The 16,064-nt window shown below is 54.0% G+C and overlaps 3 protein-coding genes across 3 annotated transcripts; 2 read left to right on the top strand and 1 right to left on the bottom strand.

The window, feature by feature from the left end:
* Window positions 1–155: 155 nt before the first annotated feature.
* Window positions 156–2,777, bottom strand: GCG54_00009709 (NAD-dependent protein deacetylase hst4; the record flags this gene model as incomplete). The annotated part of the gene is made up of 2 exons (XM_045409649.1): window positions 156–227; window positions 732–2,777. The coding sequence occupies 2 exons, from the start codon at window positions 2,775–2,777 to the stop codon at window positions 156–158; spliced, it is 2,118 nt and encodes a 705-aa protein (XP_045262173.1).
* Window positions 2,778–5,441: 2,664 nt separating this feature from the next.
* Window positions 5,442–8,783, top strand: GCG54_00009710 (Mediator of RNA polymerase II transcription subunit 16; the record flags this gene model as incomplete). Its single annotated transcript, XM_045409650.1, has 8 exons — window positions 5,442–5,656; window positions 5,720–6,074; window positions 6,129–6,378; window positions 6,428–6,867; window positions 6,919–7,144; window positions 7,198–7,317; window positions 7,373–7,486; window positions 7,537–8,783. The coding sequence occupies 8 exons, from the start codon at window positions 5,442–5,444 to the stop codon at window positions 8,781–8,783; spliced, it is 2,967 nt and encodes a 988-aa protein (XP_045262174.1).
* A 4,816-nt stretch (window positions 8,784–13,599) lies between these two features.
* Window positions 13,600–15,329, top strand: GCG54_00009711 (Ammonium transporter 1; the record flags this gene model as incomplete). Its single annotated transcript, XM_045409651.1, has 4 exons — window positions 13,600–13,731; window positions 13,803–13,867; window positions 13,929–14,689; window positions 14,746–15,329. The coding sequence occupies 4 exons, from the start codon at window positions 13,600–13,602 to the stop codon at window positions 15,327–15,329; spliced, it is 1,542 nt and encodes a 513-aa protein (XP_045262175.1).
* Between the last annotated feature and the right edge of the window lie 735 nt (window positions 15,330–16,064).

Raw genomic sequence — 16,064 nt, forward strand, 5'->3', positions numbered from 1 at the left:
ATTTAATGTTTCTTGTTGAATCTGCATTGCGAATGTGAATGTGAAAAAATGGCCATGTCCGTCGGCCGTCGGATGAAGGAACGGAAGAACAACGCAATTGGAAGAGTCACTGATGTTGTCAAGGACCGCCTGAGGCCGAGATCCGCAGAACGCGCCTAGACAGACCTGTTGGCGTATGTAGCGTACCGCACGGCCCGGCCATCTTTGACAATGAAGAGCCCTTGTTGCTGGGCAGTATCTCCATCTCCGTACTGTGTGACCATTGGATCCCCAACAAAACCAGACCGCACATGAATTAATCTGGAAATGGGCCCAAAGGTCAGGTGCATATCAGGTGGTATATTAACGATATTGCCTCGCAACCGAAGACGCAACGCCTTCTATTCCGTTATTTTGGCCCATGCTCTCTGCGCCTCTTTGTACGTCGGTGAGGTTTTGAGAGCCCGCCTGAGGAAGCCTCCGCCTGTCCTACCCAGATCATAATGGCTCGTACCTCAACTGCAGGAGCGCCTTTGTACAAGGAGTCGACGTTATGTACATAGCTAGAAAACGGCGTAACAATGATCCAGGCCAACTCCTCCCATAAAAATAACAGCATCCCAATGATCGTTGGTTGTGGCCCGAACGCTTCGGTACCAGCATGACGAATCCGTCCTCTATGCATAAAATGTAAACAAATATCAATGTTGGCTGCACCGATAAGGTGGGCGTTGTTTTCGTGTTCAGTCCACCAGCTGCTCCATCCCCCTAGGAATAGACTGAGGCGAAATGGTCTCGGATTTACGTCGCTCATGCATGGGTGTTGCCGGTCGCATGTCGCTCTGCATACCTTCCAACGTGCTGCTGGTGGCAGGCGATGACTTCGGACGCTCTGTCAATGCGGGCCGTTTGATGTTCTCAAATAACTTTGATGACGGTGTCTTGTCATCGTGAGCAGATTCCGCTGCCGGCTTTTGAGGGTAATAAATGTTCTTGGCCGGCTTCTGGGCTTCGGGTCGCAGAGGTGGCAGCAGAGAAGCAAGCTTGTCCTCTGCAAATTTGTAATGCTGGTTGTCCAGTTTGCCGGCGAGTGTCTCTTGAGGCATGTCGGCAAGTTCGCGATTCTTCTGAGTCTTGAAGGTCTGGCTGAGCGCATTCTTGGGCGGCTCGTTAGATTTCTTGCCGTTGGATTTGCGAGGTTTCTTGACCGTTGTCTTCTTGACCTTTTTGGCTGACACATCGGTGTCTGATGCGAGTTGCTGGCCACCAAACGAGAGCTTGCTCTGTTTTGACTTGGGTCCTTTCTTCCCTGTCTCGGCTGCCTTGATTCTAGGACTGGCCGTTGGAGTAGGAATACTCTGGATGGGGTCAACAAGCTTACGCTTCTTGTTTTCGGTTGCAGATCCAGAGTCGGATTTGGTGGGCGACCCGGGGAGAGTTACCAGCAAGTTGTCTCTCAAAAGCCTAGCCCGACGTTGCTGCTCATCCTCCTCACTAAGATAAGGGTTATCCGCGCTCTGAGGCTCATCGAACCGTGGCAAGCTGACCCAATGAGCGACATCATCGCACTTTCCTCGGACAACCAAGTCCCAGCAGTCCTTGAAATCGTTGTGTTGAGGTTCCGAGTCGGTGTTAATCCATGCGGTAAACCCATCCCTGCGGCTGCGGGTCACCTGACACAGCTCCTTGACGAGTCGTCTGACGCCAGGGATTTTCAGGCTAGTGCCGACAACAATCACGGCATCTGGACGCGACTTCAGGTCGACGCTGGAAACCTTTCCAATGGCCTCTTCATCAGGATTAAACTCGTTATAGAGTACCATTCTGGGTCGCAAGCGACCGATACCGTGGCTCCTCCTCTGCTCGTACTGAGTTCGGAGTGTGTCAATCATAACACACTCCTCGCATAGTGGAGCCTCGTGACCCACGAAAAGCTCTGTTTTCAAAGGCTTGATGTCGGCGCACTTGGAGCATACCATATGTTCAACGCTGCCGTGCAGTTGAATAGTCGTTGGCCAGGGTCCCTTCGTGTTGAGAGGAACAGCCGTCCTCAAAGGCTCCATGCTGGTATCGATACAGTCGACATTCTGGCTGTAGAGTCGTAATAATCGCTTCTCGTGGGCAAGTGAGGCTAGTAGGTGATGGAAAGGCGTCGGCTCGGCGGCCTTGACCATGTTGGACAGATCGCAAATCATCTTGTGGAACTTTTCAGTGGAGGAATCGTGTTTGTAGACAGACGCGTCGAAAAGATGCTTGCCGGACCCCTTCATTTTGTGATCGTTGGGCAAAGTTGCGAAAAGACCCTTCTTGGACCGGAAATCGGGGATGCCTGCGGACACGGAAATTCCAGCACCGGCAATGACGACAATCTTCTTCCTCTTCTTCAAGGCGGAGACCAGGCGGGCCAATTTTTCGTCATTCTCGCTGCAGCTCTCCAAGTCAAGATGCTCCGTAGTGCGCTCCTTGGGAGGTGTGATCTTGCGACGCTTTCGGGGAGGCTGGCCTTCGTTGGCGTCGCTCGAGTTCACATTAATCGAGTCGGAAGGGTCATCGAGCTTGATGGCGGGGACGGATTCATCGGCGGTCTCTAGCTTGATTGGTGACTGAGCACCCGAAGGCATGGAGGAGGTCGGGGAAGGGTAACGTTTTGACGCGTCAAGATCGGCTTCAGGGGATGACGGTATTGAAGGCGACTTTGAGAGAAGCGACAGAGGCGATGAAAGGGGCGAGTCGGAGGGAGATGAGGTGTTTTGATGCGCGTCGACACCCATATTTGAAGGGGAGGAAGGTGCGTCCATTTCGGTGTCGGTGTCGGTATCGGTGGTCGGAGACAAGGAATTGGAGGAGAGAAGACGGTTGATAAAAGCAAAGAAAGTCATGAGCGAAAATGTTCTATACCATGGCAATTGTAAAGGTGTATGCTGGTTGAATAGTCCTTTCTCCAAGGTAGGGTTGAAAGGGTTTTCGCTGTCCACGGGAGATGAGAAGTGTCGTTGAAGAAAGACAAGGTGTGGAGAGAGGATCCGGGCGAGGGTACCTTAACAAGTACCTGTCCGTACAACCTGCACGCAGACGTACATGGATGGGGCACGGAGGGAGAAGGGGGGGTGGAGGGGGGAGGAGGGAAGGAAGGGGCCTTTGGGACCTGGGCAGCGGCGGCGGGAACGAGAGCGGCTGATGACTTGGAACCTTCGGCAGGGCAGATAGAGTAGGGCAAGCAGCGCAGCGAGGTGCCGTCAATAACAACAAGCTTGTTGGGTGCGATGGGTACTGAGTAAGGTGGCCCGGCCAGTAGGCTAGGAAGAGCCGGAAAGAAAGAGAAAGAGAGACACAGAGGGCAGAGCAGAGGTGAGGGCAGCGACGGTGAGGCAAAGGGTGGAGGAAAAGGGGGGTGTTGGAAGGTCGAGCCCGAACATCAGAGTGACTGTCAGATTCAGATCACACAAGCAATCAGAAAGGCAAAGGGAAAAGCAAAAGCAGAGAGGAACGAGGAGCGAGGAACAAGAGCCGGCGACGGCGCCGTCGCATGGGGATGCGGGCGGGCAAGAGTACCCGTCCGGTGGCTAGTGCGCGTTGGCGGTTCTGGCTGGGTTCGGTGCCACGCTCCACTTCTTCTCGTTCGCGCACGCTCCCACTACAGTCTGCGGCACGTTAGCTACCTAGGTAAGGTAGGTGCCTCTTGTTTTGGTTCCGGCCTCCAGCGAAAGTGTCGCTTAATCTCCTCTGATGTTGGAGGTGGGGAGAAAAAGAAAAGAAAAGAAAAAACACTGAGGAAAAAAGATCTAACAGCGACTCCACCTTCCGGTCGTTGGTCCGTGGTACCGTTCTGCGTCAATCTGTAGAAGAGATACATCGCCATCTGTAAAACACCCTGCTTCTGTGCTAACTCCTAGCCGCCCTTCCCCTCTTGTTATTGAGCCGTTCCCCTCTTTCCTCAACTGCCATATGGCATGGTACACTTACTTCGTTTTGTTCCTTAGCAATCATGCGACATCCGGCTGCTGACGAGCAACCCTGCTGTTTAGGTATTCCTAGCTGCTGGTTCAAAATGACTCGATCCCGCACTCGACCGTACTTCTGCATCTCCTCTCTCAACCAGCCATGGACGGGGCCGTCACAAGCGGCCTGTCGATCCAGCGGTGAGATGCTGGCTACCCCCAGTGCACAACAGCCCAGGTCTAATAAGTCCCTTTCAGCCTCCGTGTGTCTGAAAGGTGGCTAGCCATATGCGCGGACGTGATCTTTCAAAAAATTTCAACTCCTGGGCGCAGATGCCGGGGCAAACAACGCTCGCGTGCAAAGACGCGCAGAACATAGTTGGCCAACACTACGTCATCCGTTCATGGGCTGAAGATGAGATTTGCCAACATGCTTCAGTCTAGGCAGTGATGGTTGAGTGTATGGTATGTAGACTCTTCCCATGTCTCTTCTCTTGATGGCCCTAGGTAAGATATGATGGTGCCATACACAGAGCACTCTCGTCCTTCAACCGTCATCACACAATGCAGGCGGCGGCCATGGTCGGCTGAAACGCGGCCGAGTCGCGGGCGCCGGGAAAAGTGACAACACATTGTGAAGTACCGGTTCAGACTGCGGTGGTATTGGTAGGTAGGCACCTTTTAGTGTCCAAGTAGGTACTTCACCGCAGCCCACAGGGCCACAAGGCAGGCGAACCGGAGCCTGGAGGGAACTGCGAGTGGACGCCCGTTGCTCGGAAACATTGCTCGCCCCCGTGTCCACGTCTGTCCGTCTGCCCTTCCCTGTCACAATCGATTGGGGGCCCGGCCCTTTCCTGCAGGGATCATCGGACGGACGTCACGGGTCGCTGTTTCCCCACGGCGTTGAGATTGTGTGGACAGCCGCAATGCACATCACTCAGGGCGCACCGCACATCAAATTCTAGAAGGTAGACTTCAGCCTCATTATGGCTGTCACCTCCGTGGCTGAACCAGACATGTGGCTGGCTGAGGTAAGCTTTCAATCCCGTGGGAAGCAAGACGCGTCTCCACTCTACCATCCTGAGAATTTGAGGCTGAGGTAAGGATCCGCTGGCGTACCTTTCACCCAGCGGCCAAGGTCCTCTGCACTGTAGAGGGTACAGCGTCTGTTCATGTCAATCGTTACGCCCATTGGTTCCAACAAATCACTGATTGTCGACTCGACCTACCAACGTGCCAACCTACCTTACCCATCCAATTCGAAGCCACCTCACAAAACGACGACATTCAGCCTGCCTGTCCATACCTTCCGGGCAGCATTTTCGGTTCCAGTCCAACTAGAAGGATCAACTTCCTATCACTCAACTACTCCGGAAGATGACCCCCAGCCGGCTTGTAAAGTCGTCGCCCTGAAATCAACCCTACAGCCTCACTGAGACGAGTCTTAGTCGTTGACGACGTTGGAGTTTTGAATTGAATGCGCACAAGCATTCGTAAACATCAATATTTGGACTAACGGCCCTCATGACTGAAGCAAAGATGCCTCTCATGCTGGACAATGCCATGAACGGTGGTCCCATGCAAGTTGATCAGCTCGACGTCGATGACCTGTTCGGTGACGGGGTCGGCGTCGGCGTCGGCGTCGGAGTTGGCGTTAGCCTGTCTCTCCAGACCGCGCGCCCCCCCTCCAAGCAGCTGCGCCAGAGGATAGATGAACTGCGAACTCGTGGCTGTTGCCAGTGAGCACCCTACCATACACACTTTCGTAACAACTATGAGACTTGTACTTACTGAAATACTAGGGGAGTGGCCTGGTCGAGATCTGGCGCTATCGCCTCCGTCTCTCCAGATGGCAGGTCGCTGGAAACCAGGTTTCTGCGTTCTCACCCCGACAATGGCGAATGGGGCCTCAGCGAGCCTACAAAGGTTGAACTCGTCAGCACAAATCCATCGAGCCCTATTGTTCATCTTGCTTGGGCGTCAACCGCGAGCCCCGAGCTGGCTGTCATCGACGCAACAGGGCGAGTTTCAATATTGACCTACTCCATCAACCTGAACCGACCCTTTGCCACTCGGAAATGGGACCACGAGCCATGCGACGACCTTCACGCTGTCGTTGGTTGTTACTGGCTTGCCTTGGCCCCTCAAAGCAAGCAGGTTAGTAGTTCAATGCATCATCTTTTCCCCCGCTAACGTCCTGCTTATGCTCAGTACTACGTGTGCCATGGACCAGCCGTCAAGGATGGAAATCAGTATCGATACGAGAGCTCTTTCGTCCATGCGTATGGCCCTTGGCACCCTAACCAGTCAAAGAGTGCTTTGCTGTGCGTGACAGCAAACGGTAACTTGAAGATGTTCTGGGCCCAGAATAACAACAAGATTGAAGAGACAACCTTGGAGCTCGAGAGCATCAACTCATCTGACGACTTGATCACACATGCCGCCCTTCACAGCGACAAGAGTGAGTAACTCGCCAACATAACCACCGCAGTTGTTAACGTTTTATGCAGGCTCATTGTGGGTGGTTCTGGCTACTGCATCTAAGCAACTGAAAGTTGTGAGGGTGGGCACACACTGGGGTCTACCGCAGTCACAATCAGACAATAAGCCACCCCCAGGGAGCCAGCCGCTGAACCCGACAATGCAAGAAAAGCATGTCGCCATCTCCAGCTGGTTGCCTGGCGGATCAAGTACGTCGCCGGTTGACTCCGCCATGACACAGTTAACACACCTAGAGATCTTGCCATCGACTATGGATCTGACTGGCCAGGGATGGGCTCCTCTTGTCATCCTCACTGTCCGCACTTACCTGCCAACCCCGAATACCCCGTACCAAGAAACACAGAGCATCATTGACAAATGGGAGGTCATCAACGACCAGCCCCAAAGTCTGCATCCTGCCTTTGAGCAGCTGGGAAACCGGAGAAATAGCACGGGCTCAGCACCCACAGTAAGCATAGAGCCATACACGAAAAGTTACCAATGCTAAACCCTGGCACAGCCCAAGCCCACATCTCGCCTCAAGAAATACGACCCCGTGGTAATTAACAAAGCAATCATCGGTGTTCATAGTCTACAATACGGCAGAGTCGTCTGTCTGGCGTTTAGTGACGGCTCTGTGGAGTACCGCGACCGTTTCACATTACAGGAAATATACAACGAAATGAACCTGGAGCGCATTATGTCTCTCAACCAGGTCGGCTTCACTTTTCAGGATGATTCCCCTTGTGAGCCCAGACTCTGTTTCCTACTTGCAACTTCGGCTTACACAACCCTACAGGTCTACAAGCAGCCCTGTCCCCAACCAACTGTTCCCTGGTCAAGATACAGGACGACGGGAAAGTGAAATGGACAAGATTGCACTATCCATTGGGGGATATCGGAAACTCCAACCAAGAGGGTAATGATATCTAGCCATTAATATTGTCATTGTTGCGCTGACCGATGTGTTACAGCTCAATACTCCGCAGTGCTGGCGGGCCTGACGGTCGCTGCGTCAACAGCGACTTTTAACAGTATCAACTACGACGACATCCTAGCCGTTGCAAGACCATATGCAGACAAGAAGCGTGCGTGGGCCTTTTCACCTTTCTCCTACTGAGCCGTCTGACTTGAATAGGCTTCACCTTCGACTGGATGAACGAGATTGTACGCATGCTCAAGATTCCCGTGGATTACTCTGAAGACACCCATCACGATAGTCTTGTCCGGAACAGCTCACTTCAAATGTGTTTGAGCATTCTCAATCACTTGGGATACAAGGGAATGTTCCAGCCACGCTCCTTTGGCAGCAAATTTGCGATGCTAGCTCTCAATGCGCGCAACGTCGTCATCCTCATCACAATCGCCAGTAATACACCGGTCAACATCCGCGAGAAGCTTAGCCCCTTGGACGAGCACGAAGTCGTTGATGCCCTCTCGGGATGTGCGAAGTGGTCTCTCGACCTGCTCTCGTGGCTCACTGATTCTCTTTTCGCCCTTCTGGACGATCCGCAGTTCCTCGCTCTCCTCACCCCGCAGCGTTTCTCAGAGATGAGCGCCTACCTACAGTCCCGCTCTGACGTTTCGCTCCATCTCCTCCTCTGCTCTTCTACCCGTGGCTTCCTCTCTGCCGTTTGCCGCCGCATACTTCACCTCGAGATCCTCTCCAACAGAGCCATCGAGTTCTACGAGCGTCGAGCTGCGATTTCAAATGCCAACGACCCCAACGCTGCGACATCCAAGAACCTCCACACGGTCCTTTACAAGGCATACCAAAAGATGCAGCGCGTTACATCAAGTAGCCTCATAAAAGTACAAGAGTTCGACCGCCTCCTCACCGTGCTCAACAACGATATCCGCTCGGCCTATCAGACGTCTCTCGCGGCATTAGCGAACAAGAACCCCGCCGGCGCTCAGGGGAACCCCAAAGCCATCGAGCAACAGATCAAGGGCGCCCAGTTCCACTGCGAGCTCAACATGCTTCTAGCCTCCTCTCCACCCCCATCGTTCCTCCAAGTCCTTCTCAAGTTTTTCAATACAGACCTCAAGAACTACCGCGCACAGACCGACCCGTCCAAGCTCTTCTTTGCAGACTTTGACCTCCTCGAGATTGACGACGACCGCCGCTCTTTATCAGCCAGGAAGGCGCGGGGCCAGTACATCGACGCGTTCAAGCGTGTCGAGCTGGTCGGTCCGCCGGTCAGAGGCGCGAAGGAGCTCGAGGAGGCGAAGACGCCGCAGTGGAGGCGTTGTGTACGGTGCGCTGCCATTATGGAAGATGCCTCTGGCTCGAGACCCGGCTTCACGTTCGTCCTGGCGCAGCAGCGGAAGTGCTCTTGTGGTGGACACTGGGCATTGCTCCCGCGAGGGGCTTTGATTAGCTAAGTTGGAGGAAGGGTTGTCAATGTGGTTGGGTCTACCTGTTTGGCAGGCTCTCTGTCGGCAGGTGTCTGATCGCGGTCATTGGGAGCAGGAGTGTGTCTAAGAGATAATACAGTCAGCGAGGGGAAGCCTAGGTTTACTCAATGTACTAGATAGATTCTTTACTCGTCGGGCTCACGAGAGGTGATTTCCGTCATGACCGTCAAACATCGTTCCATCTGCCTACGGAAGACACTGCGCCAGAGGACCGCTTGTCAATGCTGAACACAGCCGACCACGGGCAAATAATGCGAACATCACCGCGCAAAACTGACATCGCGACGATCTGCAACCCTTGATAGCCTCAGTAGAGGTGGAGCTGAGCAACAGAATATATCATCCATTCTTTCAGGACGGACGCTCCACCCTTGCGCAATGGTGGGGTGTTCTTCAACACGCCCCAAATACATGTGCACATATAGGAGAAAGTAAGGGTCTCCTAAACAAACTGATAGAGTACAGTTGGCGGAGAGAATGTTACATATCGTCTGGCATTATGCCTCAGCTCGATTGATGCTTGCGCAGCCACAACTTGACTTTGTTACTCGCCAGTCATACTTTTGGCAAACGGGTAGCCATAAAGGGGTAGAAATGAACCATGTCATGAACGACAGGGCAGAATAGAGAAGAAGCTAAGATTCAGGGCCGAACTGTCCTATCGTCTACGAAATCCTGCTAGCTCTCACCTGTAAGCACAATTACGCGGCTTTCTCCCGCGCTTCCGTGGGAAATGCGGTTGATGCAGGTGACATGGACGAGAACGTTTCAACAGTGCCCTTGTTATTAGTATCGTAAGCACCGAGATAACCTGCTCGCCGTCCGAGGTTGGCCGCCAAGCTTCGTCGGCGGGACAAGGCTAGATTTGACACTGCTTGCGAAGCATTTGCTGGGGGTTTACAACGCAAGCGTTCGAGATAGTTGCAAGGGCCAGACTGATGGAAGTCTGCAAGACTCCATCGGGCCTAGCCGACACCGAGATGCCGTTCAGCAGCGGCTCATCGAGCAGGCAAGGTAGCTGCCGAAGCCCAGATCCAACACCGCCGTTGATGATGGAGGTTTAGCCATTTCCAAGACGTGCTCTGAGATTCAGGGGCGGCATGACTGGGGCCTAAGCGCCTTCTGTTTGATGAATCATTCAAGACTTTGTGGCTCTCGTGTCCCAATCTAGCGTTCTGGCCATGCCCGCACAAGGAATTCTCAAACTTTGGTGCCTGTAGATGCGGCCATCCAGCGCTTCTCTCAGCAAAACCATTTTCAGATTACAACCAGTTTATGAGCGACAGCCGTCGTCGACGACCAGACACGCATACACTTCATGTGGCCCCGCAACTAATATCGTAGCTGACGAGATGGTCATGGGCTGGCTCGCGTGGCAGCAGAGGGTTGTTGATATGACCAAGCACTTAGGAGGCGGAGTCGAGAGCATTTCCTGGCGCGGATCATGAGCCACGGTCGAATGACGTGACGGAAGGCTCGGAGATGGTTCCTGGAGGTAGGATTCGGCCCCCTTAACTCTGGGGAGATAAACACCCTTGGAGATGACTGTATGACGAGAAAGTGTGAGAAATTCCATGATCTGACAAGGGGGCCGTTCGATCTCCCCTGCCAACAGATGATAGTGATGGCTCACGCCAGTCTTCTATCAGACCTTCTGCAGTGGCAGATCAAAGTTGGCCGTGGGGGACGGTCAAGCGGAAGCCCAACATGCGCACGGCCTCTGAGCTGACGGTGGCAGCACTTGCAAAGAGTGGTAGCCAATGTTGCGCTATCCACAGCCCCCGTATGTAGTACATATCGTATGCCAGGCACAGCGCAACGCTAGTTGGCTGGGTCAACAGATGCCTAGTGTACGACAATGAGGGCGAGGAACCACGCAAGATGCCTGTTCTGGAAAGAGAGTGGCCAGCACTGACGCCAGTGGGAGGAGAGCAGGACAAAAGTCCGGGAGGCCTGGTGCAGCCGGCGGTCCTTGAGTTCGTGTGGGACAGGTGGTAGGGCGGGTTGATATCCCTGCAGGCCGAGATGAAGCATTGGTGATTTTCGGTGAGATGGATAATCAACACAGGGCGCTGCTGGCGCCGGAGCATTTCTGTTTCAAGCAAACCTACCTCTGGCGTAGCATCAGAGAGATTGAGACGCTGGCCGGCGGGCTGATGTATGTACGGAGACTAACACGCGGGAAAAGTCGGTTGATGCCGAGAGAACATTTTTTTTGTTGTCGCACGGCATGAGGTCGGTCTCATGCACGGTTCAACGGCGAGAGAGCCCGCTGTTAAAGTCAAGTGCTGCGAGCCTTGGTTAGGTAGGTAGGAAGGAGAGACAGACTGACGGACATTGTGACTCGCAGCAGCGCAGCAGAAGGAGGAGCAGGAGAAAGACACTGGAGGAAGTGATGTTGAAAAGGAGGGGCGGAGCGTGGATGGGACGTGGATGGGCAGGGGTCCAGGAAAAGCAAAGAAGGTTCGAAGGTGAATGCCACTGGAAGCTGGCCGGCCCCCACTGGCACGCACCGGGGCACCTACCGCGTTCTCGCCGGAGCGGTATCGTCCAATCAGCCGCGGATGGCTTATCATGACAAAGTGCAGTTACTCGGGCACTTCGGCCGGTGCCCCTGCCTTCTTTTGTCGTAAGGTAGGCGTGCTGCCTTCGGTCTCCCATCAGGTTGGTAGCGGCGGGAAGGTTGCCTTGTCATCCTTGTCCACTTCCCCAAACCGGCGTTATGGGCTCGATGTCCAGATGGGAAGCTGCAAAGCTAAGAACTGGGGAGCTTCGCCTCCTTAAGGTACCTTTGGTGCTTGGGTAACTTAGTTATGGATATTGCTCTTCTGATTCTCTGCTTTGGTCTGCTCAGCTCAGTGCCATGTCGAATACGGCAGGCGGACGAGATGAACGGAGATGATGAAGGACTCAGACACTGGGCGAATCATGACAGTGATGAGATTGCTCAAATTCCGCCCGTTTCAGGCAGACACCAGACGACGGCCGACTTTTCCGTATTTCGTCTCAAGAAACATGGTCATACACAACGTGGTTCACTTTCCATGCATCTCCTAAAGCCTATTTTTCGCCTTCGTTTGTCCCTGAATAGTGAATACCCATCCCGAACCGAAGCCCTACCCGAAATGTGTCTGTCTCTCGTGCCGATGCCGTCGCGCTCATCACAGTTGCCGCCATGGCCAGACGAGCGAAACGGTGTCCTCGCAGTGTACTATGGTAATTGGCAATGAAGTCCATCCGGCTGCAAACAGCGCTTCGCCCGCTGGTGCATCGTCTCAGGGGTCTAGGAGATGTCGCTGTGCCTCCCCGGATCTGTCCTATCCTGCGCCCGTAGCGACTAAGGACATGTTCTGGCCATTGTCGTCTTTATTCGGGACTGCAACGACCGCATCATTGTCGGCTACTCGGAGAACAGGAGAAACGGCACGTACAATTTGACAGCTGAAAATATGAGGCATCGACTGTAGGTGGCTTCTCTGACCGTTATCTATACCGTGCTAGACACCCGGAACCCTTGCTTTTGATAACAGCAGCGGGTGCTTCCCCATTGATTCTCTGCCAGTCAATGGGAATCCGGACCCTTGTGATGCAGCAGGGAGGGGGCGTGGTCAAATTAAGGAAGCACATGCATTTTTTCATCCATTGTGACCTGCATTCGAACGAAAGGCCTGGTTTGATGGAACTTGTTCTCAAGAGCTCTGCGTGCCGTCGTCCAACAAGGCCGTCTGATGCCAGGTTGGATCAAGTCAGCAAGATTAGTCTCGGTCTGGAGTCCTGGACGAGATACGGATACGCACTAACCAAACACGGCGACCCGTCGTCTTCTTTTGTACGGCGGCTTTTGTACGGCGGTAGGTAGTAGCCGTCTGAGGTTGCTTTTCCCTCCGACTGCGTCGCTGTGTTGGCAGACCTCACATACTGTAGCAGGTTAAAAGCCGTCGGCTAGGTATGTATCGCATCTTCGTCTGTCCCCTGGACCACTCATCCAATCCCCCTTCCAAACCCCTGACGGCAGAGGCACTACTGCGTAGAGTAGATCTACGGACAGGTACGTCGCAATCGATAAGCCTCCGCCCCCGTGCCTCCCCCCTGCCGATTGGCCCTGCTGGAAATGGAACCCTGCTGGAAACCCTGCAACGCCTGCATTGGTGAGTATGAAAGATGAAGGTGGGAGAGTGTGGGTGAGTGAGTGAGTGAGAGACGACCTCCCACACCCGTAACCCCCTCGAAAGAAAACTTTGGCCACACCCTAGTCCCTAGTCCGGCAAGCCTTGGCCCTGAACGGCCCAGGCAGTTCCCAGGCGTCCTCCGTGGGACAGCCCAGTAATGCTGCGACTCTTTCTTGCTCTCTGATCCGCCGGTCGGTGTCTTTGCTGCCTCTGGAGTCGTCGGGCGAGGCCTGCGAACTCCAAAGTACCGTCCGTCCCGCTAGCTTGCCCGCCACTCTCAGGGCTACTCATTCCGCCGCCCGCAACGCAACTCTGCGTGCTGAACGCCTGGCATCCACATTCATAAGCTTCGCGCCTCCCACGTCCACACAGTTTCGTCCGCACTTCATCATGTTGCCTGACCCATTGCTGTCTCTTCTGCAAACCCCGCGACGGTATACAGCGCTCTCATCCGAGCCTTCGCTCACTTAGAGCCTGTCGACAAGGCCTCTTGATTCAGCATTTTGTCGATTGTCCCGTCTGGCCGTGGTCTGGTCTGTAATCGACTGTCTCCGCGGTCCCAGTGTATACGATTTCCCGAATCGGCTTCGAGCGTTACCGAACGACCTAGAACAATGGCGTCCCTCGGAGACTTGGTCGACCAGGTCGACCTCAACGACCTCGACTACGTGCACCTGGTGCCATACAACGGCTCCGGCCCTACAGGAGGAGATTCTCTCACAGAAGATCTCAACATTTGGTACGAGGTATGTCGCGGCCAACGTTTCCTCACATTCGTGAGGCCCATGTGACGGACCGCTAATGAGGGGACTTCAAGACTGGTGATATCGCATGGATGATCACTGCGACAGCTCTCGTGCTGCTCATGATCCCCGGAGTCGGGTAAGCTCGATCACTTCCGAACGACAGTCACCAGTGCAGTGATTAACACCACCTCGTTCAGTTTCTTCTACTCTGGATTGGCCCGAAGAAAGTCGGCCTTGTCTCTCATCTGGCTCTCCGTTATGGCCACGGCCGTCACCAGCTTCCAATGGTTCTTCTGGGGTTATTCTCTCACCTTTTCGCACACAGCAGGCGCCTTTATTGGCGACCTGGCCAACTTTGGCTTCAGGAACGTTCTCGCCCGACCTTCCGTAGGCTCCGACCGCCTTCCCGATCTCCTCTTCGCCGTGTACCAGGGAATGTTCTCGTGCATCACGGTTGCTCTTGCGACCGGAGCCGTTGCCGAGCGTGGACGCATGCTCCCGTGCGTCATCTTCATGTTTATCTGGGCGACGGTTATCTACGATCCTATCGCCTGCTGGACGTGGAACCCTAGTGGCTGGTCTAATAAGATGGGTGGTCTCGACTTTGCCGGAGGAACCCCCGTGCACATCGCGTCTGGCACAGCCGCTCTGGCCTACTCCATGATGTTGGGCAAGCGCCGCGGTCACGGCACCCACGAGCTCAACTACCGACCCCACAATGTCACTCACATTGTTATTGGCACCGTCTTTCTGTGGGTTGGTTGGTTTGGTTTCAACGCTGGATCGGCGCTATCGGCAAACTTGCGCGCTGTCCTTGCTGCTGTCGTAACGAATCTAGCGGCTTGCGTCGGAGGCATCACTTGGTGTGTACTGGACTACAGGCTGGAGCGCAAGTGGTCCACGGTCGGATTCTGCTCTGGTGTCGTTGCTGGCTTGGTTTCCATTACTCCTGGTTCTGGTACGTGATGCGCAGTGTGTACCTGCGACGGACCACACCTTACTGACTTACTCCAGGATACGTCCCAGTGTGGGCTGCCGTTCCCTTCGGCGTCCTTGGAGCTGCCTTTGCTAACTACGCCACCAAGCTGAAGTTCATTCTGAGGATTGACGATGCCCTCGACATTTTCGCCGTCCACGGCATCGGCGGTCTGGTCGGCAACGTCTGTACGGCCTTCTTCGCTGCTAACTACATTGCGCACCTGGACGGCGTTTCAACCATCGACGGCGGCTGGATCAACCACAACTGGATTCAGCTTGGGTACCAGCTCGCTGACTCCTTCACTGGCGGTGCCTATTCTTTCGTTGGTACTTGCATCATACTTTTCATCATGAACATGATCCCTGGCCTTCGTCTTCGCGCCACGGAGGAGGCCGAGATTCTAGGTATCGACGATGCCGAGATCGGCGAGTTTGCATACGACTATGTTGAGCTTACCAGGGAGGTTCTGAATGACATGGACAACGAGGCTGCCAGCCGTTACTCCAACGACATGGCGTCCTTCCAACCGATGGAGAAGAACAACAGCATTCCGTTGATGGATGCTCGCAACTTCGCAGGATCATCACACTTCCCTCCACAGTTTGGTCACGCCCAGTGAACCCCATACATGACTATGATGCAGCGCCGATTCAAACAAGAAAACAAAAAATAAAAGTTGAAGGATCCTGGAAGGAGATTCCGATGGAACAACCAAACCTATCACAGCACGGCAATGCTACCGGCCCAACCAGGATCCAATATCACAGTCACCTTCAAGCCTTCAGCCTGATCGCTACAAGGTGGGACTTATCAACTATCAGGAGTTAAACTATGATGGAAATGAGCGACGTTTTGAACATACACTTGGAAGTTTTGGACTACGGTGATACCATGGGAAGCGGAGGATGAGACGGTCCTTCCCTGACCGCTGTACTTGTTGTAATTTATACACTAAAAGCAGGACAAGCCGGCGACGACTCGTGGGCTGGTTCTTTTTTGGCAAATAGACCAAAATAAGTTTCTTTGTTCGAGTAAACGGAATTCAACGTCTTACCACCAGTGCGATGATCGGCAGACCTAGTTGGCGAAAGAGGTGCGGGTTGCGCTGGTCGAACATACCGTGCTGCATGACTGTTCGTAAAGTTGGAGCCGATGAGGCTGATGGCAGGATGCCGATGGATTAGCCTGCTAGATCCCATGTCTCCAAGGTAGGTATGCTGAGTCCGAGACCCATGCACGTATCCTGCCTTGAAGAATTCCGTGTCGATGCACATCTAGTCGATCTGAGGCAGGCTGGAGCCAATCCGCTCGGAAAGAGCCTATTGGGTGCTTCTTACCTTACCGGTGGGGGAGC

This window comes from Colletotrichum gloeosporioides (genome assembly GCF_011800055.1).
Source record: "Colletotrichum gloeosporioides strain Lc1 chromosome Unknown consensus_57, whole genome shotgun sequence".
NCBI classification, from domain to species: domain Eukaryota; kingdom Fungi; phylum Ascomycota; class Sordariomycetes; order Glomerellales; family Glomerellaceae; genus Colletotrichum; species Colletotrichum gloeosporioides.